The 25,127-nt window shown below is 43.0% G+C and overlaps 2 protein-coding genes across 7 annotated transcripts in view; one reads left to right on the forward strand and one right to left on the reverse strand.

Annotated features, from left to right (window-relative positions):
- Positions 1-25,127, reverse strand: part of LOC114269688 (1,4-alpha-glucan-branching enzyme 2-2, chloroplastic/amyloplastic-like) — a 57,839-nt gene that overhangs the window by 12,827 nt on the left and 19,885 nt on the right. For 3 of the 6 annotated variants that reach the window (XM_082919523.1, XM_082919524.1, XM_082919526.1), the window contains 10 exons: positions 9,928-10,049; positions 9,648-9,767; positions 8,466-8,595; positions 8,262-8,372; positions 5,682-5,810; positions 5,189-5,292; positions 3,875-4,019; positions 2,128-2,275; positions 1,901-2,001; positions 45-122 (listed from right to left, as the gene is read on the reverse strand). In XM_082919523.1, coding sequence (XP_082775649.1) covers positions 45-122; positions 1,901-2,001; positions 2,128-2,275; positions 3,875-4,019; positions 5,189-5,292; positions 5,682-5,810; positions 8,262-8,372; positions 8,466-8,595; positions 9,648-9,767; positions 9,928-10,049 — 1,188 coding nt within the window. Of the gene's footprint in view, positions 1-44; positions 237-1,900; positions 2,002-2,127; positions 2,276-3,874; positions 4,020-5,188; positions 5,293-5,681; positions 5,811-8,261; positions 8,373-8,465; positions 8,596-9,647; positions 9,768-9,927; positions 10,050-25,127 lie in introns of all 6 variants that reach the window. The other 3 variants (XR_014363764.1, XR_014363765.1, XM_082919525.1) reach the window with 3 other exon arrangements.
- On the forward strand, positions 16,873-18,437 carry LOC145822460 (uncharacterized). Its single transcript, XM_082919527.1, has 2 exons — positions 16,873-17,577; positions 17,669-18,437. The coding sequence occupies exons 1-2, from the start codon at positions 17,140-17,142 to the stop codon at positions 18,296-18,298; spliced, it is 1,068 nt and encodes a 355-aa protein (XP_082775653.1). The 5' UTR covers positions 16,873-17,139; the 3' UTR covers positions 18,299-18,437.

The raw sequence follows: 25,127 nt of genomic DNA on the forward strand, positions 1-25,127 counted from the left end.
TGAAAAAAAAAAACAGCTCAATATTTGGCACAAGAAAAACATACACCATAGGCTTCTTCAAGATGCTGCATTGCTTGATCAAATTCTTGCATCCCATGATATCGTAAATAATCTGCATCGCCCTGATTATGCAAAATCCCACAATTTTAGAAGCTATATTTGTAACATACACAGAAATCCTAGAAGGTGGCTCCAATTTCCATACTATGTGAGTTGCTTCTTGTGATCTTGAAGGTCTAATACAATAAAAATATAATTCAGTCAATAAAGAATGCAATTCTCCAGCAAAAAGAATATGTAAGTGTTAAAGGAAATTGCAGTCCCTCGGAGTAGTTTTGTAATTTGACATTTCATAATATTATCAGATGGAAAGTGAAACAGGAGGGCTATGATTGTTTACTGAAGAATCTAAGAAGTAAGCGGAAATGAGAAAATAACTAAGTTCGTTTAATGCACCTTCCGTTCCCTTTTTTTTTTTTTGTGCGCGCGCGTTATTTCATTTTATTTTGTTATTTTTTGTGCCTGGATTCATATGGATTCAGATTGCTATTAAATTTATACCAAACCAAACTAAGGCTTAAGTCCCATCAAATGGGATCGGCTACATGAATCCATCTTCTCTATTCGACTCTATCCAAGGCTATTTCGTTAGTCAAATTAAAGAGATTCATATTTCTATCCACTACATTAGTCCACGTCAATCTAGTTTGCCCCTTCCCCCTATACTATCATCTACCATCACTATATCATATCTCTCCACTACTGCCTCTATTGGTCTCCGTTGTATATGACAAAACCACCTTAATCTATTCTCTCTCAACTTATCTTCTATCGGTACTACTCATATCCATTCTCGAATATACTCATTCCTAACGCTGTCTTTTCTAGTCTTGACACACTTCTAGTCTTGCCATATATCCACCTTAGTATTCTCATCTCAGCAACACTCATCTTATCTATATATTATTTCTTAATTGCCCAACATTCCGACCTATACATTATAACTAGTTTAATTGCCATTCCATAGAACTTCCCTTTTAGTCTAGCGGATACTCGTTTATCGCACAGTACCCCAGACACACTCCTCTACTTAAGCCACTCCGCCTTAATTCTATGGATCACATCTGTTCCAATCTCCCCAATTGTTGCTATTAAATTTATATGGATTCATATTATGATAGATTTAAATTTTCTTCTTTCCTTCTGTATTTAAACAAAAAGCTACTATCATTTCAGAATCCAATACAGTTGCATGGCACTAACAACATTATTATGATAGTATAGGGCTCTATAAAAAGGTTCACTGGTAGGTGCATGGGAGTGCCCAAGGTGGAATTGTTGTCCCCTCATGGGAAGCTCTCTTTGGTGAGTGAAAATCAGTAATATAATACTCAATATTGCTCATTTGGGTTTTTTCCTGTGCACCATATCCAATTAAAACAATTTCAGTTTTGGGTTTCTTGTGCTCTCTTTTGTTTAATGGCTCGAATACAATTTTCACGAATTTTTTTGGTAAAATCCATGTACTCATAATCTCATTATTATAAATTCCTCTATTGTTTTCACGCGTTGATGGAAGCCCTATTGGTGGGTGAACCATGAAATCCTTGTTTTGTGTTTAATCTTTATGATGGGTTTTTCATGTTATTTTCCACTTTATGATTTAACCCAAACAGTTTGTATTTTCACTCATGCCAAATTTCAGAACACAAGTTTTACTGCAACATAGTGAAAAGTTAAAATTAATTCATTACTACATCAGTTTGAAGTCCACTTCATCATTCCAACTTGCAATTCTCATATAAAATGTTATACTTGGTGAAAGCGAACCCACAAGACGCCTCTCTTGTTGCTTATGAATAAAATGGCAACTTCATGACATCAGTGGAAATAAACTTACAAGATCAAACCTCCGCCGACATTTATCATAACTGAAACCATTTCCAGGGATAAATTTGCCATCAGAAAGATAGTGATCACCTCTCGGGAAATCTATCCATTCTGATAAAAAGAATTGAGGAGAATTAGCAACCACACATAGCCCATCAAATCCAAAAGCAGTTCAATACATGATGAGATAGTTAAATTCCAGATCAAGGATGAATAAAGCAAAATGCCTATCCTTACCAGGATGTCCAAATTCATTTCCCATGAAATTCAGATAACCTTCTCCACCTAATCCCATAGTAATAAGTCGGATCATTTTGTGCAATGCTATTCCACGATCTATCCGGGGAGTTGATGGTCTGTCCAAAGCCATGAAGTCATACATATCCTGTAAAGCATGGGAGAATAATGGGGATAATTATAAGCCAAGAAACATTCATAAATTTGTTTGTCATACAGATTTACTGTAACTATAGCACACACATGTTCTAAACTTTTCTTTTTGATAAATAAAGCACTTTATTAGAAAAGCATCAAGATGATGCAACAAATACAAAATGGAATCGCAAATGGGAAAACCCAAACCGAGCACTACCCAATTATATCATCTAGAAAATCTAAAAAAACAAACAAATCAGGATCAACTGTTCTCTTCAACCAACTATACATAACTACAAGAAGCCGATGCTGTAACCAAGGAACCATGATAAACATCAAGAAAAGTTCGTCTATTGCACACACATGTTCTAAACTTCACTGCATGTCTAGTTGGTTTTGGAAGACAAAAGCAGAAATCCATCCAGTAATCCATATAAGAATCGGTTATTGAAAAAACAAATAAAATGGCCCGACCTCCAGATATGAGATCAATTTGAATTCTTAAAAAAAAAAAAATATGAATTTTTGGCATCGTCATAGAAACAAAAGGAATGCTTATTTCTCATCAAACAAGGAATGTTAACAACAAAATAATAGCATATAATGATAAAGGAATATCTGGGAATAATTACCACTTCTACTGTATTCAATCAAATGACCAGAGATTGATCTTGTATATTTTAACCATAATTTACAATATGAACATTGGTTATACATACTACTAAACTTGACAACATCAAACTCACAATTTTTTATAACTTATAAATGATCATGCAATCTTGAATATAATTCAATAAATTTAACTTGAGTTCCACATTGAGGTTGATTTAAATGAGCTTCACACAGAAACAAAGCAGGGAAAAAAAATCTTAATATAAATTTTTAGTTTTATAATTTGGATGTGCTTTCCTTATCTGAAACCAAACTGTCTAGGCGTGTGAAAGATCATCTGTCTGCTAATTAAATAATGATTTTTTTTTTTAAGTGACCAAATTAATATTAACATAAACATAACATTAAATAATTCTAGGTGTCTAGCACTCTGGTTTTCAAAACAAAACTCTTTATCTAGAAAGCTGAAGAGCACAGAATACATATGTACGTATGTCATGGTGCTCTACTTATTCCATGCAATACAAAAAAGTTAATGAATGTTTTTGAAGAAGTGCAACTCAAATAAGGAAATACATTCAAAAAGTTGGGATCAACAACAAACTTTGGCCATTACAAAGTTATTGCACAAGATGGAAAATTCTCATCTAAGCATACACAATAAGTCACTAAACAATCCTCTCTTTTATTTCCAAGCAGTGCCCTATAAAAAATTTCAGCTTGCAACATGAAATACGTAGTTACAACTTACAATGCATGACAACCATATCATTGCCTCCAAGTCATTTATTCAATTTCTGAGAGGTTACAAAACTCCAATTCCTTCAAATTCAACCTTGAACTAACATTAATGCTTCCTCAGAATATTACTGGAGGTATTTATAGTTCATATCATATGTCCTTCAGAGTAAGAGATGAGCACAACTAAGCAGAACTTATATAACCTTGTTTCCTTCATAATAAGTGATAAGCACATACTAAAAAGAAGTTAGATAACCTTGTCCATCAACCAAAATGCAATGGTCTTGTCACCAACTAAAGCTTGGTCATGACTTTCAGCATAAGCAACACACTTTTCCAACCACCTTCTATTAGTGAGTGTGTAAACAATATCACCCACTCTCCAATCCTCATCCCTTTTCCTGTTCAAATAACAAGACAAAGTCATACACTGGAGTCACATTAAGGATGAAGATTTAGTGGTAGCTCAACTTGAATAAACAAAGTTCCATTTTTGTAAACAATGCAAATGTTTTATCATTTCTTGAATTCAGTTACAGATCACAAAAATAACATAAATTAGAGAAACCCAGCTGAATCCCGTGTGCCAAAGTGATAGACTTCAGAGGATAGATTTGAAAAACATCATGACTTCACACTTTCTATTTGAAGTTAGGTATCACCTTCGTAATCTATGTTAAAGGATGTTGACACTTAATCATACGTCGTCATGTAGGGAACACCACTGTATTTCATTACTGTATATTTAAGAAAAGTAATAGACATGTCAACCGAAACTGAGGACTTTGATCCTTTCCCTCTCATGCCATGAAATAGAATTATCGCTTCAGCAATGATGATTGGAATGGTCGCATTCATAATGTACACATACTTTTGTGCCAGTCTCCAAGCTACAAGCTCAGCATCATTTAACAAGTTCTAACAACCTAAGTTTGATGTCAATAATTCAAGAGCAGTTTCACGATGCCCTTAAAATTTTGAATGAACAAGTCATACATCCTTCTTCCCTCCAGTACCGTTGCAGCTACTTTGGTTTCCAAGATTTTCATTTTAACTTGGGAACAATTTCCATAAGTTTTAGGAAGCCAACATCAGTTAGTAATTGTGCTTAATTTTAGGATACCTGTAAACTTTTGAATATACAAGTTGTACATCCTTTGTCCCCCCCGACAGAAAGGCTACACTTACTGTTGGGGAAAAAAAAGGATGAGCAGTTTACGAAGATGCACAGTTCATATATGACTAAAAACTGACAAATAAAAAGAAGTCATGATGGATTTTAAAGGATAATTCCTATTAACTTCAATTCACTTAAGATTATCCTAGTGCATTTATATGAGAGCATATATATTGTACTCGCTTCTTGATACTACTATTTTCTGTTTTTCTTCTTGTTTGCATAATAAGATTTTTTGGTAGTTTAGAAAAGGCATGACATTCTTCACCTTTACAAATTATGGCCTGCAAACCTATTGTCAATAATAAATTAGTAACACATCTTTCTAAAATCATAAAACAATCTGCTTTCAAGGTCGACAAACAAGCATATGGAGTTTAAAAAGCTACATACTTGAGAAGCTCTATCCATTTATCCGCTATGGCCATATGCAAGCGATAATCGAACCCGATGCCACCATCTTCAACAGGAATACAGAATGCTGGCATTCCACTAACCTGGAAAGCAAGAAAGATTGCTTAATTAAAAAAATGGATAGTATGATAACTTATCCTATAAACAGTGGTTAGCACTAGTTTTTTGTTGTCCTTTATTCTTGTCTTTTGCCACTTGCAGGTGTGTTTAGTCATTATGGTTATAATCAAATGACCAACAATGTCGCTATGAAAGTTATTGGATAAGGCCTTGATCCATTCAAAGCATCAATGAGATCCAAGAAACTCATGCTTGTCTAAGTATTACATACTTTCATAGGTGTTGTTCACAGAATCCTATTTACAGCTGCATTAGATGTGTTTCATTCAATGAGAGTTAGCGTGTATGCAATGTGCTATATAAATAGGGGAAAAGGATGTAAAAACAAGTAGCAAAAGGAGACTATACACACATCTTCACCAATACTAATAGCTTCAGGGAATAGCCCATGAATAAGATCATTAACCAGCATCAGATAAACCACTGCATCTACATCAGTAGCAAATCCAAAATACTCATTGTAGTTTCCTGTAAATGCTACCTAATAGCAATAAAAAATAAAAAAAAAATAAAAAAATAAAAAGAGAAAGTGGGAGAAAAAGTGTCAGAAAAGTAGTAAGTAGATTGCCAAACGAAATAGATGCATATATATTCACCAAAATCACTATTTTTAATATCTATTAATGTATGCACATGTAATGAAACCTATCTTCTTTAAATATCAAACACATAGCAACATATCCCAAAATAAAATAGATTACCAATCACACGCAACCATAATATCGTCTATGTTCTAGAAAGCACGGATACGGATACGAGGTACGAATACAATACGATACGATACGATACGGATACGGATACGGATACGGAGATACAACAAAACCTAAAAAAGTAGGATACAGGTACGGCTAGGATACGTATGTAAAAAATAAATAAATAAATAAATTATTAGCAGTGAGTTATACCTAATCTCAAGAATGTTGAGAAACCACAGTAACTTTATGATGCAAAATACTAATCTTTAAGAATTAGGTATTAATTTAAGACAGTAGCTAGTTTAGTTTTTAAATTTTCAATAGGTCTTGCAAATATTTCATTTCAATATCAAGTCTAATATGTTGATATTATAATATCAAAACAATTCACAACTTGACCCTATGCTTTTTTTTTTGCACTAGTCAAAAATATTCTATGCAAGTTTATTTGCTAATTTATTTATTGATATTTAATTTTACTATTGTTATATTATCTTATTAATCCTTACTTCTATGTAGTTATAAGGGATATGCATGATACAATGAAGATATGTCAATTTGATGAATTCTATTAATTTAGCTTACTATGTTATTTTTATAAAAAAACTAAGCAAAGTATTGTAAAAATATTCTATTTATCCTTCCAATTATATTATATTATGATGTTATGCAAGAAATGATACAATTCTAATGTCGTAAAAGGAGTAATATGTGACTTGGAGCATTCGATACTTCAAAACTAAGTATTAATTAAGAAGTATCCGATACTTTTAATAAGTAACTGATACGTATCCGTAAGTATCTAAGGAGTATCAGTATCCGATACGGATACGTCTTCCTATTTGAAGTATCCGTGCTTTATAGTCTATGTTATATGGACTTGGATAAGGGTATGAGATATGTGTCTGATAGGCCTAGTTAGAGAAGCACCCAATAAGTAAGTAGTAGAGTTAATAAGTGATTATGCATAACACTTTCTTTTTATACATAAAATGCTATAATTTAGTTTGTTCTTTTACTTTGAAAAAATAAAAGATGTATGTAAGAAATATGAAATATAGACCTCTCCCAGTGTTATTGACGTGAGAATTAGATGAATTCGACACTTAGATACATACTCACATCCGAGACTTGTACCTGAGTCCATGTAACATAGGTTATCATTGACGAGATGTTCAATTTTTTCAGCTTTGTTCTACCTTGCAATCAGAATATATCAGCATTCAGGATCTCAACATATCCATCAAAATTGAAGCTTAAACCTCTATCCGGCAGCTGATACACATGGTAAGCAAATAAAAGTTTGATGCAACATATGTTTTATCTAAGACTTTGAACCCCTTTTGAATGACTATAATGTTTGTGAAATAAGCCCTCATAATTAGTTAACCGCCAACTGCTTATAAACAATGGGCAGATAAAATGACCCATACAGGAGTATAGACTAAAGGGAAACATAAAAGTTATATGAATAGCAGTAGTTTGCCCAAACAATAAGGGATGTTTGGTACGATAGAATCAAATAAGTTGAACTAGAATACATATTTGAATGAGAATGGGAATGGAATACTCATTTCATTCTCTTATTGGTTGCCAACATTGAATTGCATGGGTGTAGAATGCTCATTACCGTTCTATTATTTGGATAGGGAAATTATAAACACTAGAATGGAATGAAATATATATATATATATATATATATATATGACAGAGTAATAAAAAAATACATTGTCATCATGATATCCAAATTTATTCTAAGAATAAAAAATTAATTCAAATGTAGCATGAGATTGATAGAAAAATAGAAAATCTCTAGCCAACCACAACAATGTGGATCTGGCTCTGCTTTGTATTCCTCCTCCATCCTCATCATGGGCATGGGCATGGCCTACATCAAGGGCCGCACGGGGCTATACAATGGGTTCTTTTGATTTTCGATTTTGGCCATTTCTTGGGATTGGAAACAATTGGTCAGCATAAATATAGACCATAGTAAACATTAGCTAGCTTAAAGCGTATTCAGTTTACTTTTAAGACCATTTCTGACATTGAAAGTGACTATACTTTACACAGCAAGCTCAAGTTGAATGTTAAGGAGTAACACTTCGATTTAGATTGCTGTTTTTCATGTAGGCCATAGCATTTCAAATCATGATTGTGAATTTCAAATATAAAACCACGCTACACCACACCACCAAGAATTGCACAGTATATTTGCCATGGCATTTTAATTGCACCTGCAATCCATGGTGAGTATACATCATTGAAGTAACACCATCAAATCTGAACCCATCAAACTTGTATTCCTCCAGCCACCATCTTGCATTTGAAAGAAGAAACCGTAGTACCTAAAACAAGTATAGATCAATGTTTATGCCTATAGAGAGAAAGAGTAAGGTAAATTTCATTGCATTACACTATAACTGGATATTAGCACATACTTCCCAGTGTCCGTAGTTAAAAAGACGAGAGTCCCACATCCAGTGATAACCCCGTGATCCAGAATGGAAGTAGTGGCTATCGGTTCCATCAAACATGTTCAGCCCATCCAACGTATTATTTGATGCATGGCTGGATTCATTGAGTATTTCCAGTCAGATATAGCAATGGTTCAGTTGTTAGGACTATTAGGATATACTGAGGAGATATACACATTTTGTATTGGTGAAGTTTCATAACTTTGTTTACTTACCAGTTATTTATCTTGATTAACACTGTTCATTTCAGAGGATAACTTATCCTTCTACACAAACAATTTGTCTTTCACCTCTAAAATGAACTATACAGTTGTAAAGTATATGTATAACATATGTTTTTCTACATCTCTAACCACAAAAAAGTCTATCTATCGCGCACAACGGATAACTAATCAGTAAATCTTAGGGCTGAGCAAGAAAACTGTAAAATCCATAAACCGAACCGGCCCGGTTTAATCCGGTAGGTTTGGTTTGATTTTTTGAATTTGTGATTTGGTTTTGGATTGGACAATTGAGGAACCGGTCCCCGCGGATCGGTTCTAGATTTAAGTTCACTGTTCCGGAGTAAAACCGATTTGAACTGTATATAACTTAAACCATACACCCTTGATGCATGCAATCCTACTCTCTTATATATAAAACCAAACCCTAAAACAATGCTGTTATTGCTGCTATTCTTGTTGCTTTTTTTAATTTTAGTTTTGTAATTGTTGTTGCCACAGACAAAATATTTGTTTGATGGAAATTTTATGCTTGCTACATGTTGAACAGTATGTTTATTTACAAGATATTATGCTTGTTTAAGTTAATGGTGGAACAATATATATGTTTATGTTTCAAAATATCATGAACAGATTAATGCTGAAATGAAAATGTCATATATGATTTTCCTTTGTAAATAGATTATGTGAAATTGTGGTTCCAAACCGAACCGAACCAAACCGAACCGATCCGAACCATGCTTAAATGGTTTGGTTCAGATTGGTTCCATGATTTAAATGGATCGGTTTGATTCCAATTTTTATAAAGCCATAGACAACGGATTGGTCCTAGTTTTATCCCAAACCAAACCAATCCGGACCTTGCTCACCCCTAGTAAATCTTTAAAATTCACTAGAAGGATCTGTCCCAAAATTTAAGTATTACCTGTGCACAATATCCATGAGAACAACCAGACCTAGCTCATGAGCTCTATCTATCAAAGACTTGAGATCATCAGGAGTTCCACAGCGGCTGCTAGGTGCAAAGAAATTGGTGACATGGTATCTGAGGCACACAAATGAAAAAACGCATCTTCGTGTTAAAAGTGAAGAAAATCAGTCACCCAATACAGAAGAACGCAGGCCTACAACATCTGGAAACCTAAAAAGGAAAACAAGAGTCCGATTCAATAAACAAACATATACCATAACCATAGACAAATTACCCAAAACTAGCATAATAGGAGTGCTCTTGAATAGCCATGATCTGAACAGCATTATAACCAAGCCTTTTGATCCGAGGGAGCACATCATCTCTAAAGTTGGCATATGTGTTTATCATTGGCTCCTGCATCTCAAAATCAAGAATATTGTCGAGATCAGACAAGGAGACGTTTAATATCTCACCTGAATGAACTACTTCAAATGATAGGAAAGTTGACACAATAACTACATGCGAGAGAAACTACAAAGGACGTTGTTCTAAATCAATACTTCTTGGATGAAATTGTAAGTTTCTGAATATTTCTGTATATTCAACTTGTGCTAACACAAAGATTACAACCAATATTTATAGCAATCCTAACCCTAATCTGAAATAGGAAATAATAACCCTATACAATCAATCTAATATTCACACAATCAATCTCAAATATACAATCAACCGAATTGATATATTTCCATAATTGATATAATATTCTTACACCACTGCTCAAACTAAAGGTGTTTTAGTAAAAAATATTGAGAGTTTGCTAAGAAGAAACTGAAAGCGAGCAATTGTGTGAGCTTTTGTAAAGAAATCAGCAAGTTGCAACGCAGAAGAGACAAAAGGAAGCGAGATAGAACCAGACTGCAGATGCTGACGTATAAAATAATAATCAATCTCAATATGCTTCGATCGCTCATGAAAGACAGTGTTATGTGCAATCTGAATAGCACTACGGTTATCACAGTAAAGGGAGGTCGGATAAGACTGAGGGACACCCAAATCAGTCAAGAGACAACGAAGCCAAACAATCTCAGCAGTGGCATGAGCTATAGCACGGTACTCAGCCTCAACAGTGGAACGCGCAACAACAATCTGTTTTTTGCTCTTCCAAGAAATCAAGGAATCACCAAGAAACATGCAGAAACTAGAAGTGGACTTGAGATTAGTGATATCATCAGCCCAATCAGAATCAGCATAAGCCACCAAGTCCAAAGAGAAAGTAGAAGACAACAGTAAATCCTAATAGCGAAGAATTCGAATCAAAGCAGCCCAATGGGAAGAACGAGGAGCCAAAACGAATTGACTAACCATATGAATATCATAGGCAAGATCAGGGCGAGTAACCGTCAGATAGACTAAACAACCCACGAGCTCTTGATATAAGGTAGGATCATTGAGAAGAACACCATCAGTAGTGGTGAGCTTCACATTAAGCTCAATGGGGGTATCAGAAATGTTAGTGTTAGTAAGACCGGCACAATGAATAACCTCATTGGCATACTTGGCCTGAAATAGAAAGTAGCTCTTGGGAGAAGAAACTACCTCAATACCAAGAAAATAACGCAAGGGGCCCAGATTCTTCATTTCATAGGTGCAAAAAAGATGCTGCTTGATCTCAGAGATAGCAGAAGAATCAGAGCCAGTGATGATCATATCATCCACATACAGTAATAAGGCAACAAATCCAACAGAGGTGTGGAGAAGAAATAAAGCAGAGTCCTGAGCATAAGGCTAAAACCCAAGTGCAATAACAGCAGTCTGAAAGCAATCATACCAAGCACGAGGAGACTACTTCAGACCATACAAAGCACGCCGAAAGCAACAAACTTGTCCAGAGGAATGGTGAAGGCCACGGGGAGGACGCATGTAAACATCCTCTGTGAGATGGCCATTAAGAAAAGCATTCTTAACATCCATCTAATAAAGAGGCCAAGAATGAAAAGCAGCGATAGAGATCAAAGTACGGACAGTAATCATCTTGGCAATAGGAGCAAAAGTCTTCTCATAATCAATACCATACTCCTGTGAGAAACCTTTGGCAACCAGACGAGTTTTGTAGCGCTCACGAGAACCATCAAAATGAGTTTGGACTTTGTAGACCCATTTGCAACCAACCAGATTCTTACCAACAGGCAAAGGAACCAACTCCTAAGTACTAGTTTTCTGTAAAGCAGACAACTCATCCTCCATAGTTTGAATCCAATGGAGATCCTAACAGGCCTCCTTTTAAGACTGAGGTTCTAAAAAAAAATGAATAATAGACAAAAAAATACGATAGGAAGCAGAAAAATATGTATTAGACCAACCCAACCTATTTGGAGGATGACGTGCTCGAGTAGGATATCAATGTGCAACAAGATTAGAATCGTCAGAAGGAGGAGGATCAGCAGTAGAAGCAGAGACAACTGGTGGAAGGAGAGCCTGGCGACGAGAATAAACTAGCAACGGAGGAGGAGTAGGCTGGGCAGAAGGAGGAGAAAAGGGAGAAAGGTTATAGGGAACAGTCGAAATGTACTCATCAGGAGGGACCTCAGAAGGAAATGGATCAATGTGAACTAAACCCTCTTTGGAAATTGGAGCAGTGGTAGGAGGAAGCTGAAAGTAAGACAAACATTTGAAAAAAGAAACGTGACAACAGACGTAAAGATGATGGGAAATAGGGTCGTAACACCGATAGCCTTTCTGAGTAAGACTATAACCCAAAAAGACACATAGGACAGACCAGACAGTAAGTTTGGTCCGATCTTTACGAGGAAGAAAGACAAAACAAGTAGACCCAAACACACGAAGAAGGGAATAATTAAAAAGTTAAGAGAACAGAGCCTCATAAGAAGACTAACCAAAAAGAAGAGGAGTAGGCATTCGGTTAAGAAAAAAAACAGCAGTAAGAACTGCCTCTCCCCAAAACGAAACAGGAACTAAGGCAGAGAGAAGAGAACTAGCTGTCTCAAGGAGATGACGGTGTTTACGCTCGACTCGACCATTTTGGGCAGGTGTATCAGTACGAGAAGTTTGGTGAATAGTACCCAAATTGGCCTAATACACACAAAACTCAGTTTTAAATATTCCCCACCCATGTCAGATCATAACAATTTAATGGTAGCCCCAAACAATGTAGTGATCATAGACTAAAATGTACGATATACCTGGTAGAAGTCAGATTTATGAGTCATAAGATAAACCCAAGTATAACGGGTGCAATCATCAACAAAAGACACATAGTATACGGAATCCCCTTTAGTGAGAACAAGAGAGGGTCCCCAGGCATCAGTATGCACAAGAGAAAATAGAGAAACAATAACTGAAGTACTTTTATAAAAAGGTAAAGCTGACATTTTGGCAAGTTTACACCCCCAACATTCATCAATTTGACTAGAAGAAACTTTACCCAATAATCCTAACTAAGCTAAGGGCCGTAAGCGGTCAACAGACAAATGACCTAGGCGAGAATGCCATTAGTAGAACTGACTCGACCAATAATCTAACTGAAATAAGAAAAAAACAGCTGGAGAGGTGGATAGAGAGAGATGCAAGCTTTCTACCACAGAGATCGCCAACTCTACAACTGGTTCCAATCTACTTCTTGGACACTGGATCCTGCACACAACAGACAAAAGAGGAAAAGATAACATTAAAACCATAAGTATCGAGTTGACTGATAGATAATAAACTGACAGATAGCTGAGGAGCATAAAAAATAGAGGAAATAGTAACAACAGACATAGCAGAAGGTAAGACAAACCCAACAGATAAAACAGGCATACCATACCCATTAGTAGTATTAACAGAAATATAAGAGAGGGGGGGATACAGTTTTGAAGTAAGGAAAGATGAGAAGTCATATGATGAGAGGCACCAGAGTAAAAACGCCAAACAGAAGAAGAGATACTTGTAAAGAATCCAAACAAACCTGAATGAAGAGAGGTGAGAGCAGAGGCAGATGAGGATAGCTGAGAGGTAGACAGGAGATGCTGAAGCTGAGCCATTTGGGCATGCAAGGAAGCCAAGTCAGGATTAGAGGCTGGAGCAGAGGCAATATAAGTAGTAGAAGGTCGAAACTGTGTCTGAGGCAGCTGAAAAGACTGAGCAAACTGACGTTCCTTCTTGGGACAGTTGTATTTCCAACGGCCCTTCTGATGGCAAAAAACACACTCATCAGAGGCTAATGGCCCCTTCTTGGGCTTTGCATTGCCCTAAAGTTGATGAGGTGGGGGAGCCGACAACAGAGTTGGCTAACTGGCATAAGTAAGAGCCAAGAAGACAGAAGGAGACAGAGTTTGACAGACCGTCTTAAGACGGGTTTCCTCGAAGAGGAGCTCATGAACGATAGCATCCACAGAGAGAAGAGGCGATCGGTGAAAGATGCCACCACGGATAGCCTCATATTGAGAGGAGAGAGCCGTTAAAAATTGCACCAAACGACCTTCTTCTCGAAACTGCAGATAGGCATCTAGTACCTTAAGACTAGATGGTTCTATGAGAGCAAGCTGATCCCAAAGTCCCATGTAGAAATCCTAAATAGACCGATCTCGTTGACGAGCATTCTGAATAGCTGTTTCCAACTCACACCGTTTGGCAAAGATGGACTGCTGATAAACCCCCTATAAATAGTCTCAAACCTCCTTGGTAGTAGTACATTTGGAGAACATCATCCCAATGCGATCATCCACAGCATTATGAAACTAAGTTAGAACTTGGGCATTATCACAATCCCTAGTGTCACAAGCAACCTAATATCCATTCGCTTTGGGATCTGATGGACGAGAGACAGAACCAGAAACATATCCTCATTTTTTTCGACCAAGCAAAAAAAAATTCATAACAATGGACCAATAAGCATAATTGGCTCCAGCAAGTTTGCAATTTATAGATTGACTTTTGTCGTCTGACATGGTGTACGGGGAGCAAATATTCCGGCAAGCCCGTACTCCTTTCTTCCAAGCTCCGTTTCTGTCCGATCACCTGCGAGCACAATAGCGGTGAGCTACCCGGCGGTGTGTGGCCGGAAAACCCCTCCGACGATCAAGTTAGAACACACACAGGGGATAGATAGAGAGAAGGGAGAGTGTTTGAGTGTAAGGATTTTCTTACAGAGTGTTCGTGTGTCCTGTATGGGGGGCGCAGACAGGCTTATATACCTTCTGTGCCCCATATCCACTCCCTGTCATCTCCTGACACGTGGCTCTGCTATCCCATCTGTCAGCTTAAACCATGCCGTTCATCACCTGCTCTCAACTGCCTGACAGCATAGCTGGAGCTCGGCAGCCGAGCTGCCCTACCTCGGTCATACCATGCTTCATACCTTAAGCGCCCGACCGGATAACCGAATGAAGGACCGGGCTAGGCGGCATCTCGGCAAAGCTTAGCCCGGGATCCTCCTTTGGTCGGTCTTCTCGCCGGTCAGTCAACTACCTCGGCTGACCGCGCCTTTCCGAGCGCCGGCCTCTCGGTCTGTCTGATCTCGACAATCCTCAGACCGAGCATCCTGGTTTGACCGGTCACTTCCTAGCCGGGCACCTTCTGCACGGTTCGGGGCAGCACATAGTCCAAACTCTGCCCGGCCGAAGTTCTGGTACCCCATCTCCGGGTGAACAGTCGATCATCTCGGCCCACTGCTCTGCTGGGCCCCCAACCTGTTCGGTTTATACCTCGGCCCAACGCCGGAGCATAAATCACCCTCTCAATTGCCCCTTAATTCCGTCCGCGGAAGCGTGACTGGGATTATTCACCTTGTCCGAGATAACGTTTATCCGGTCGTCAGGATGCCAAGCTTCGACCGAGCTAGTTGACGCAATTGTCCGCAGATTTGACCGGTTGTATTCCTCGGCTGACCTTTTCTCGTTGAAAGCAGCTCGGTTGGCTCTTCGTCTTTTCAACCCGTCGCTTCAGTCCTGCCAAAGCCATAAATGGTGACACGTGGCGGTCTGCCATTGGTCATCGGGCAGCCAACCCGCCGTTTTTGCCAGAATTTGAATTTGGGCGGTCTCTAACGCCTATACAAATTTGCCCCCCCCCTGTTCCATTTTTCCTCTACTGCTGCATCCATCTCTGTCGATTCTCAGACCCAAGCTCGACTGCCATCCTGCCATTCTTCGTGTTTGGGAAGAACACCTTCGGCCCTTCACATGTAAGATGTCCAATCTCTCTTATGTTGCTATTTACTCTTATTTTGCACACATTAGGACCCGAAAACATAGCTTTTAGGGCTTAGACCATAGAAAACGTCCTAAACCTCCCACTGTTCTTGGTGTTCTTCGTCTTCCTGAAGAACATCGAAAAACTGGGGTGAACCGGGCTCTGGGCCTTCTTTTGATCCGAAAAGTTAGCCAAACCGGGCAAACAACGTGTTTGTTCCAATCATGGCAAAAACCGAGATAACCAAAGGGCTTGGTCGCTTAACCGGGCTAACATCAGGTCTGCTTGGGCGACCGAGCTCCTTAATCAGACAACCGAGGTAGCTTGGCCCCCTTACCGACCGAGCTGAAGTCTAGCTCTCTTAGCGAAACCACACACTTACACTTACCATCCTTTTCCTGCAGAGTCCAAAGGGACCCCTGTCATTCCTGAACCTCTCAGGACCGAGCTGCAGCAATTTATCACCGTGCCCAACCCATCAACCGGGCTATAGTAAGTCGGCCACAAATGGGGAAGTTCCGCTTCCTTGTGGATACTCCGGCCGCGCTAGCCGCTTTCAGAGAGGACTACGGCGTCCCGGCCGACGTCCATCTCGAGCTGGCCGAAGAAGAGACCACGCCTTGGGGTAGGGAGGAATGCCCCTTCACCGTGCTATCCATCGTTGAAGGGGGTCTTCGTTTCCCACTCAACCCTCTCATAACCGAGTTCCTCCGCCGAACCGGGCTGGCACCCACACAGGTGTCCACCAACACATACAGAATAATCAACGGCGTACACGAATTGAACCAACGGTTGGGCGCCAATTTAGGCCTAGCCGAGATATTAAGGCAATACACTATGGGCCACACCGGTGACGGCCTGGCTTACTACCTGAAAATAAGACCGGGCAAGGAAAAAATCGTAACCGGCACCCCGGACAAAGATATGCACGATGATGATTTCTTCTGGGTGTCCGGCAACTACGAAACAGCCGAGGTGCCGGGTTGGTTCATAAGCAAGGACTTCGGTTCTTCATGTAAGCCACTCAAACTTGCTCGGTTAACTTTATTCTTTAGTTTTACTAACCGGTTTCCCTGTTTCTTTTACAGCTATCCAAGCCTTGCAAGCCAACTACCAATTCCCCAACGTCGAGGCAATTCGGGCCGTGCTTAGGTACCGTCACCGAGACTGCAACGAATTGCTCGGCTACACACCGACTTACAGATATTCTGCTCCGCGCCGGAGTAGAGTAACTGACTTCCTTAGAGCTCCTTCGCCACCTCCAGATCCAACACTACCAGACGTCCCATTAATCCGGTTAACTGACGAGCAAGAAATGGCCAAAAGATCTCGGATCAAAAACCTTCTAACCGCGACCTCAGCCGAGATACCGAGCGTCACCACCCGTTCCCCGGCTGCCGGTCAATCGAGTGCAGCCGTCGTAGCCCTTGCTTCTCCGGCTCCAGCTGCCGTGCAATCCGCCAGAGAAGCGCGCCGGGCTGGAAAAAGACCAAGGGCAGATCCCTCCGCCGAGCTCGTCACCGAGCTGACAACCGAGCATCCTGTTGAAACTCCTGCTCCCGTGCCCGCTTGGCGTCCTCAGCTGAAGCACCGGGGACAGGACATCCCGGCGACTGCATCGATCAAGGCAGACAAAGAACATTTGCTCGCCTTCGATCTCTCCAAAGCATTTCTCCTACCGGGCGACGTGGTAGGCAGTGACCACGTCCCTGACACCCGGCTGGTAAAATCTTCTGTGAAGTCGATGGCCAGGGTAAGTCGGCGTTCTTTTTAACATTTCACAGGTGTTTGCTCGGTCCTTCTTGCTCGGTCCCCTTTCTGATGTACTTTGCTTCTTTTTGCAGGCCATTCAAAAACAACATTTGGTCCTAGAGCGCATCCACCGGCTTAGGCAGAAAGCCAACGACACTGCGAGCCATGTTGAAAGCCTCCAAGCCGAGCTCGGCCGGGCTAAAGCTTCTCTCGAAATGGCCAACCATGACAACAATAGACTGCTCGGTCAGCTGGGCGCAGCCGAAAAAAAACAAAGTGAGCTTCAGGCCGAGGTTGACGCTTTGAAGAAGGCGAAGAAGAAGGCTTGCCGGGCTGCCAACAAGGCCGGGTTCAACGAGGCCGAGGAGAGCTATAAGAAGCAGGTGTTTGCAACACAAGACATCTACTTCAAGGCCGGTTGGAAGTCTGCCTGTGAACACCTCGGCCAGGGCTCTGACACCGACGTTTTTGCCAATCCTCCCAAAGCTTCACTACCGGTCTACCTCGTGCCATATGCAAATGATGTATTTACTGCGCTTCAAGCGGAGGCCGAGGAAGGACTTGAAGATGGAGAGGATGACACAGATTCTGAGGAAGAAGAGGCCGAGGTGCCTGAACAGCCCGGCAACGATGAGCCCGGCGCTCAAGAAGCAAGCCAAGCTGTTGACCTTGACGCTGATGCTGCCGAGGATGAGTTCGCCAATCTTTCCCCCTTAGTTTAGGTTTCTTTTCTCTGTATTTTTGCTTTCAATACACTTGATGTAACCGGGCTTTGTCCCCACCTTTTGTAATGAATTTCTTTATCAATGAAAAATTTTGAATTTTCGCCAAGTGTTTGCCCGGTAGTAATTAATTCCGTCTACAGCAAACTATCTCGGTACGACTTATCATTTGAACACTTGGTCGACCGGAGTCCATAACATGGTCGACGCAGTTGAGCATAACAAAACAAATTCACGCACCGAAATATCCATCTCGGTTGTTGCTAAGTTTGGACAAGATACCATGTTGGACAAGACGCCAACTCTTCCAACCGGAGTACTTCATCACGGTTGGGAATCCCAAGTTGGACAGAACACCAACTCTTCCAACCGGAGTACTTCATCTCGGTTGGGAATCCAAAGTTGGATAAAACACCAACTCTTCCAACCGGAACAAATCATCTCGGTTGGGGATCCTAAGTTGGACAAAACACCAACTCTTCCAACCGGAGCAAATCATCTCGGTTGGGAATCCTAAGTTGGACAAAACACCAACTCTTCCAACCGGAGCAAATCATCTCGGTTGGGGATCCTAAGTTGGACAAAACACCAACTCTTCCAACCGGAGCAAATCATCTCGGTTGGGAATCCTAAGTTGGACAAAACACCAACTCTTCCAACCGGAGCAAATCATCTCGGTTGGGGATCCTAAGTTGGACAAAACACCAGCCCTTCCAACCGGAGCAAATCATCTCGGTTGGGGATCCTAAGTTGGACAAAACACCAGCCCTTCCAACCGGAGCAAATCATCTCGGTTGGGGATCCTAAGTTGGACAAAACACCAGCCCTTCCAACCGGAGCAAATCATCTCGGTTTTAGACATTAAAAGAACAATCCGAGTGCTAATGCAAAATGACTTCTATAATTTGACAAAAAGAATTACATTCTGCTTTGCAAGCCAAAAAATTGCTTTACAAAAAAGAGGAAAGTAAAAAGCTTAAAAATAATACAATTTCAAGTTGGCCGCATTCCATGGCCGGGGTATGGCTCTTCCCTCTAGATCCTCCAAGTGGTAAGCCCCCTTGCCCGCCAGACCAGTGATCTTGTAAGGTCCTTCCCAATTTGCCCCTAGTTTGCCTTCTCCTGGCACCAGGGTGTTGCCCATAATTTTCCTCAAAACCCAATCCCCAACTTTGAACGGTCTGGGGTGCACTGTCTTGTTATACTTCTTGGAGAGCTCTTGTTGGTAAGCGGCAACATGGATGAGGGCTTTCTCCCGGCGCTCTTCCGCTAAGTCCAACTCCAAGGCAATAGCCTCGGCATTTAGCTCGGGCTCAAAACTCTCAGTTCTGAGGGTGGGCATTTCAACTTCCAAGGGTATGACCGCCTCCATGCCATAAGCCAAAGCAAATGGAGTTTCCCCGGTCGAACGTCGCGGGGTTGTTCGATATGCCCAAAGGACGCTCGGTAATTCTTCAGCCCACTTGCCCTTAGCCTTTTCCAACCGTTTCTTCAACCCATCCAGTATAGTCTTGTTTGATGCTTCGGCTTGACCATTGGACTGCGGGTAGGCCGGGGTGGAGTTGTAGAATTCTATCTTTAGGTCATCACAGAATCCTCTGAATAGGCGACCGTCAAACTGGGTACCGTTGTCAGAGATCAAAATCTTGGGGACGCCAAACCGCGTGACAATGTTCTGCCAGACAAATCGCTTCACGTCTTTTTCTTTGATGGTGGCCAGGGGCTCAGCTTCAACCCACTTTGTGAAGTAATCCGTGGCCGCGATGAAGAATTTCCGGTTGCCCGGTGCTGTTGGCAACGGTCCCACTATATCTAGCCCCCACATGGCGAAAGGCCAAGGACTGGTGAGGGGAAGAAGTTCCCTGGCAGGCTGGTGGATCTGATGAGCGAATTTTTGGCATTTCTCGCACTTGCGGACATATTTTTGGGCGTCGGCCTGCATGCACGGCCACCAGTATCCCTGCGAAATAGCTCGGTAAGCCAAGGACCGTCCCCCGACGTGGCTGCCACAACTGCCTTCATGAATTTCAAACAAGAAGGCCTCCACACTGTTCGGGTGCACGCACTTGAGATAAGGACCGGTGAAGGACTTCTTATACAACGCGCCTGATGGAGAGAGCCAAAACCGCTCGGACTTCACCCGGATTTTGTGTGCTTCTTTCTTGTCCGCTGGAAGAGTCCGGTCTCTGAGGAACGAGATCAATGGGTCCATCCATGAAGGACCTAGCTCGGCGCAGAGTACATCCGTCTGCCCGGCGTTTTCAATGCTTGGCCGCGGAAGAAAGTCAATCAATAGGGGGTTTGGAGATGTGCTATCTACCATGGAAGCGAGGCCGGCGAGTTCATCAGCCCGGCTGTTTTCTTCCCGGCCAATCTGCTGGACTCTGATTGCCTCAAACTGCTTGATATGGTCCCTGACCAGAGCTTGGTACTTCGCCATCCTGTCGTCCTTCGCTTCATAAATCCCGGAAACTTGATTAACCACAAGCTGGGAATCACTATATACCAGAAGCTCGGCAGCCTTCATTTGGATTGCGCTCTTGAGCCCGGCAAGAAGCGCCTCGTACTCAGCCTCGTTGTTAGATGCCGGGAAGCCGAGTGTGATAGAATGCTCTATGGTTAGGCCGTCCGGGGATATAAGAACAATACCTAGGCCGGCACCATGGCGGTTGGACGCTCCATCAACAAAAAGCTTCCACATGTCCCCCACGAAAAGCTTCCAGCAGTCAGATGGGTCCTGAGAGTTGCGAAGGGCAATGGGATCACAACTGCTCGGCTGTGCGGTGTCAAGTTTGGTGTTGACCGGTTCAAAGTCAGTGCCCCTTGGTGATTCGACACCGGACTCAGCAAGTTGGTCCGTAATGCCCAAGTCCGTAGGCGAAACACCAGGTTGCGGTGTGAAGCCGGCCGCAGGTTCTGAGCTGCCTGGAACCATTCCTTCCCCCCTTGAGGATTCGGCACCGGACTCAGCAAGTTGGTTCAGAATGCCCAAGTCCGTAGGCGAATCATCAAGTTCTGAGCGGTGTGGAACCATTCCTTCCCCCCTTGGTGATGCGGTACCGGACAGAGTGGATGGGTTGGTGATACACAACTCCGTCAGCGCAACACCGGGAGGTATTACCGTGCAAACTGAGGGAATTTCGATGGTGCGCGCTAACTCCGCGGCGCGACCTTCTGCAGATAGTAGTTCCTCGGTTGGCATTGTGGGCGTCTCATCATCTGCCCCGGCAATGACGACCGGGCATACCGGATGAGTGCCAGGTGAGAACTCGGCAACAAAATCGGCCAAGGTTTGGGCTTTGATTGCGGTGCGCGGCTGGAACTTCACATCAAACTGTCCCAACTCGACCGCCCATTTTAATATTCGGCTGGAAAAGTCTGCGCGCTCAAACAAGGCCTTGAGAGGGAACTCGGTCAGTACGACGATGGTATGGGCGTGAAAATAATGTGCCAATTTCCTCGAAGCCATCATCAGTGCCAACGCTAGTTTTTCCAGCGGCAAGTACCGCGTCTCAGCCGGCAGAAGGGTCTTACTTACGTAAAAAATTGGGAGGTGCTTAATTCCTTCAGCCCGAACTAACACCGCACTTACTGCATGCTGGGAGACGGCAAGGTAAAGGTAGAGTTCCTCACCGGGCTCTGGTGTAACCAACAGCGGCGGGGAAGACAAATAAGCCTTGAGCTCAGCCAAAGCTCGGTCACACTCGTCATCCCATGAGAATTTTGACTTCAATGCTTGAAAGAAAGGGCGGCAGCGATCTGATGACCGGCTTATAAATCGATTAAGCGCGGCGGCCATACCGGCCAGATGCTGTACGTCCTTAGCCGAGCTAGGTTGTTTCAATTCTTGCACGGCTTTGATCTGAGTAGGGTCTGCTTCGATGCCTCGGTTCGTGACTAAGAATCCCAAAAATTTCCCGGATCCCACGCCAAAGGTACACTTCGAGGCGTTCAAGCGCAGCTTGTGCTTCTTAAGAATGGCGAACATCTCGGCTAAGTCGGACAGATGGTGTGCCTCATGTCGGCTCTTTACCACCATATCATCGATGTAAGCCTCCATTGTCCGGCCGAGCAAAGGAGCGAACATTTTGGTCACCATCCTCTGAAAGGTTGCCCCGGCGTTTTTCAAACCAAAGGGCATAACTCGATAGCAGAAGAGTCCCCTTGGAGTCGTAAAAGAGGTGATTTCTTGGTCAGGCCCATGCATGGCAATCTGGTGATAGCCGCGGTATGCATCCAAGAAACTGAGCCGGCTGTGTCCAGCCGTCAAATCCACTAGCTGGTCAATGCGCGGCAAAGGGAAGCTGTCTTTTGGACAAGCTCGGTTGACTGTCTTATAGTCGACACAAACTCGCCACTTTCCATTTTTCTTGGGCACCACTACCGTGTTGGAAATCCACCGAGGGTAGTGCACTTCCTGTATTGCTCGTGCCTCAAGCAAGTTCTTTACCTCCTCTGCTACTACCTCGGCGTGATGCAGCGCCGATCGCCTTGTTCGCTGGATGACTGGATTTGCTCCAGGGAAGACATTGAGGTGATGGCAGATAAAACCTGGGTCAAGGTCGGGCATGTCGTAGGGCGACCATGCAAAGACTTCAATATTTGCCATCAAAAACTCAATCATCTCGGTTCTCTCCATGGCCGAGAGACTTGAACCGAGCAAGAAGAATCTGTCCGGCTGCTCGGCATCAATCCGCACCTCCACCAAGTCTTCGACAGCCTTGTCCTCGGCTTTGGTGCCAACATCATCCAGGACACTCTGGTCCTCCGGTCCCCCGATCATTTGAACGAATCCTTTGGCAGCCCGGCTCCCGTTGACCGCCACGAAGCATTGCTTGGACATGACCTGATCACCCCAAATCTCCTCGATTGCCCCCATAGCCGAGGGGAATCTCATCACCTGGTGGTAGGTCGATGCTACGGCTTGCATGGCGTGAAGCCATCCTCTTCCAAGGATAAGGTTGTACGTTGAAGGGACTTGTAGCACCCAAAATTCCACTTGCTTGACCACGGATCCCGCTTTGACCGGCAGGATAATCTTTCCCAATGGCCACTCCGGCTGCGAGTTAAATCCAACCAGTGGCGAAGTGGCCGGAGCCAAGTCTGCCTCACGGAGTTTGAGCTGTTTGAACGCATCATAATACATGATCTCGACCGAGCTTCCCTGATCGATCAAGATTCGTCTAACATCAAATTCTTTGACGCGTAGTGTTACTACAAGAGCATCGTTGTGCGGCGTCTGGATGCGCTCTAAATCTCTTGAGGTGAAACTTATCACGTCTTTCTCTTCTGTCTTCCCCCTCTTGATGGCGGGTTGTACTGACAAAACTTCCCTCATGTGCTCTGCCTTCTTGATCATGCCCCGGAGTTCGCAGACACGCTCCGGTTCCACGATGCCGTGGATGACATTAATGACTCCTTGTGGTGGTGCATCTCGGTCGTCCTGTCCCCTGGGATCGACCGGAGCCTGATTTGGTTTCACTCCGCCATCAATGTAAAGGTCCAGATGCCCGGCCGCAACCAATTCTTCCAAATGTTGTCGCAAAGGCAAACAATCCTCAGTCCGGTGGCCCCTCTCCCGGTGAAACGTACAACGATACCGCGGGTTGTACCCCTTTTGTCCATCGCCCAACTTAGCAGGAAACCGGACATACTCCTCGTCTCGGATTTCGCTAAGTATGCGATAGATTGGAATCTTAAAGACCGTGGTTATGCCAGTCCTTGCCTTCATTCTCCTGTTTGCGTCCTCAACGTCATCACGGGGGTAGTCATCCCGGTCATTCCGACGTCCTCTTCCCCGGTTTTTTCGACTTGAACCTCGGTCTGATTCCTCTGCCCGGTCATTTGAGCGGTTGGACTCTTGCCCAACTGCGTGCACCTTGCCTGCTGTCTTCTTGTCTGTTCCGACCGGAGTGGCCTTTACGGTGGAAGCCGACGCATCATCCTCTACTCGGATGTGCTCGTTGATGCGCTGCATGAGCTGGCCCATGGAAGTCGGTTGGTGCATGGTAAGCGAGTCCCGCAGTCTATGTCCGACCGGGAGACCACGCTTGTACTGCGTGATAGCAAGGTTGACCGGGCAGTCTAAGATCTCGTTGAAGGTTTCCCAATACCTTGAATTGTACGCCTTCAGTGTGTCGCACGGTTCCATCTTGACACTCAGCAAGTGATCAACTTCCTTTGGTGTTTTTGTGTTGGTTTTGAAGCGCGTAACAAACGCCTCGGCCAACTGATGCCACCTTTGTATACTCCCTTCCGGCAACCTCTCGAACCACTTTAAGCCCAGCTCGCCTAAACTTGACGGGAAGATTAGGCACATAAGTCCGTCATTGCGCCGATGTCCGGCCATAACCTGTCGGAAGTGGCTCACATGCATGTATGGATCGGTTTTCCCGTCGTAAAGCGTGAACTTAGGCTGATGGAAGCCCGCTGGAAGCGGCGTTGTTTCTATTTCCAGGGAGAAAGGAGTGGCATTCAACCTTGCCAAGTCTGTATCTTCGAATATCGGCACTGCCTGGCGGGGTGGAGGCATTCCGACCTCCTCGCTGGCATGTACCCCGTAGGAGAGCCGCTGGAAAGCAGGTATTCTCTGAGCTTCGCGCCGGCGAGCCCGCTCCCGTAATACTGCCCGTAAGTCCTCTGACTGAGCCGAATAAGAATACCTCGACGTCGTCGCCGGACGTGAGGGTTTGTAGGTGCTGTCTTGCGCGCTGGACTTTTCTGCACGCACGTCGGAATCACCAACCTGGTAACTTCTGGTGATAGATATGGACTGAGTATGTCGTTGGCTCTGTCCGCCTGAACGGCGGGATAGGGTGCGCTCACTGTG

Source organism: Camellia sinensis, chromosome 3, assembly GCF_055761805.1.
Source record: "Camellia sinensis isolate YWXY chromosome 3, ASM5576180v1, whole genome shotgun sequence".
NCBI lineage: Eukaryota > Viridiplantae > Streptophyta > Magnoliopsida > Ericales > Theaceae > Camellia > Camellia sinensis.

Excerpts from the sequence above, each read along its gene's own strand:
- LOC145822460 (XM_082919527.1), top strand. The coding sequence starts at position 17,140 with ATGGCCAAAAGATCTCGGATCAAAAACCTTCTAACCGCGACCTCAGCC. Across the intron at positions 17,578-17,668 it reads CTGTGAAGTCGATGGCCAGG|GCCATTCAAAAACAACATTT; the intron begins GTAAGTCGGCGT and ends TTCTTTTTGCAG.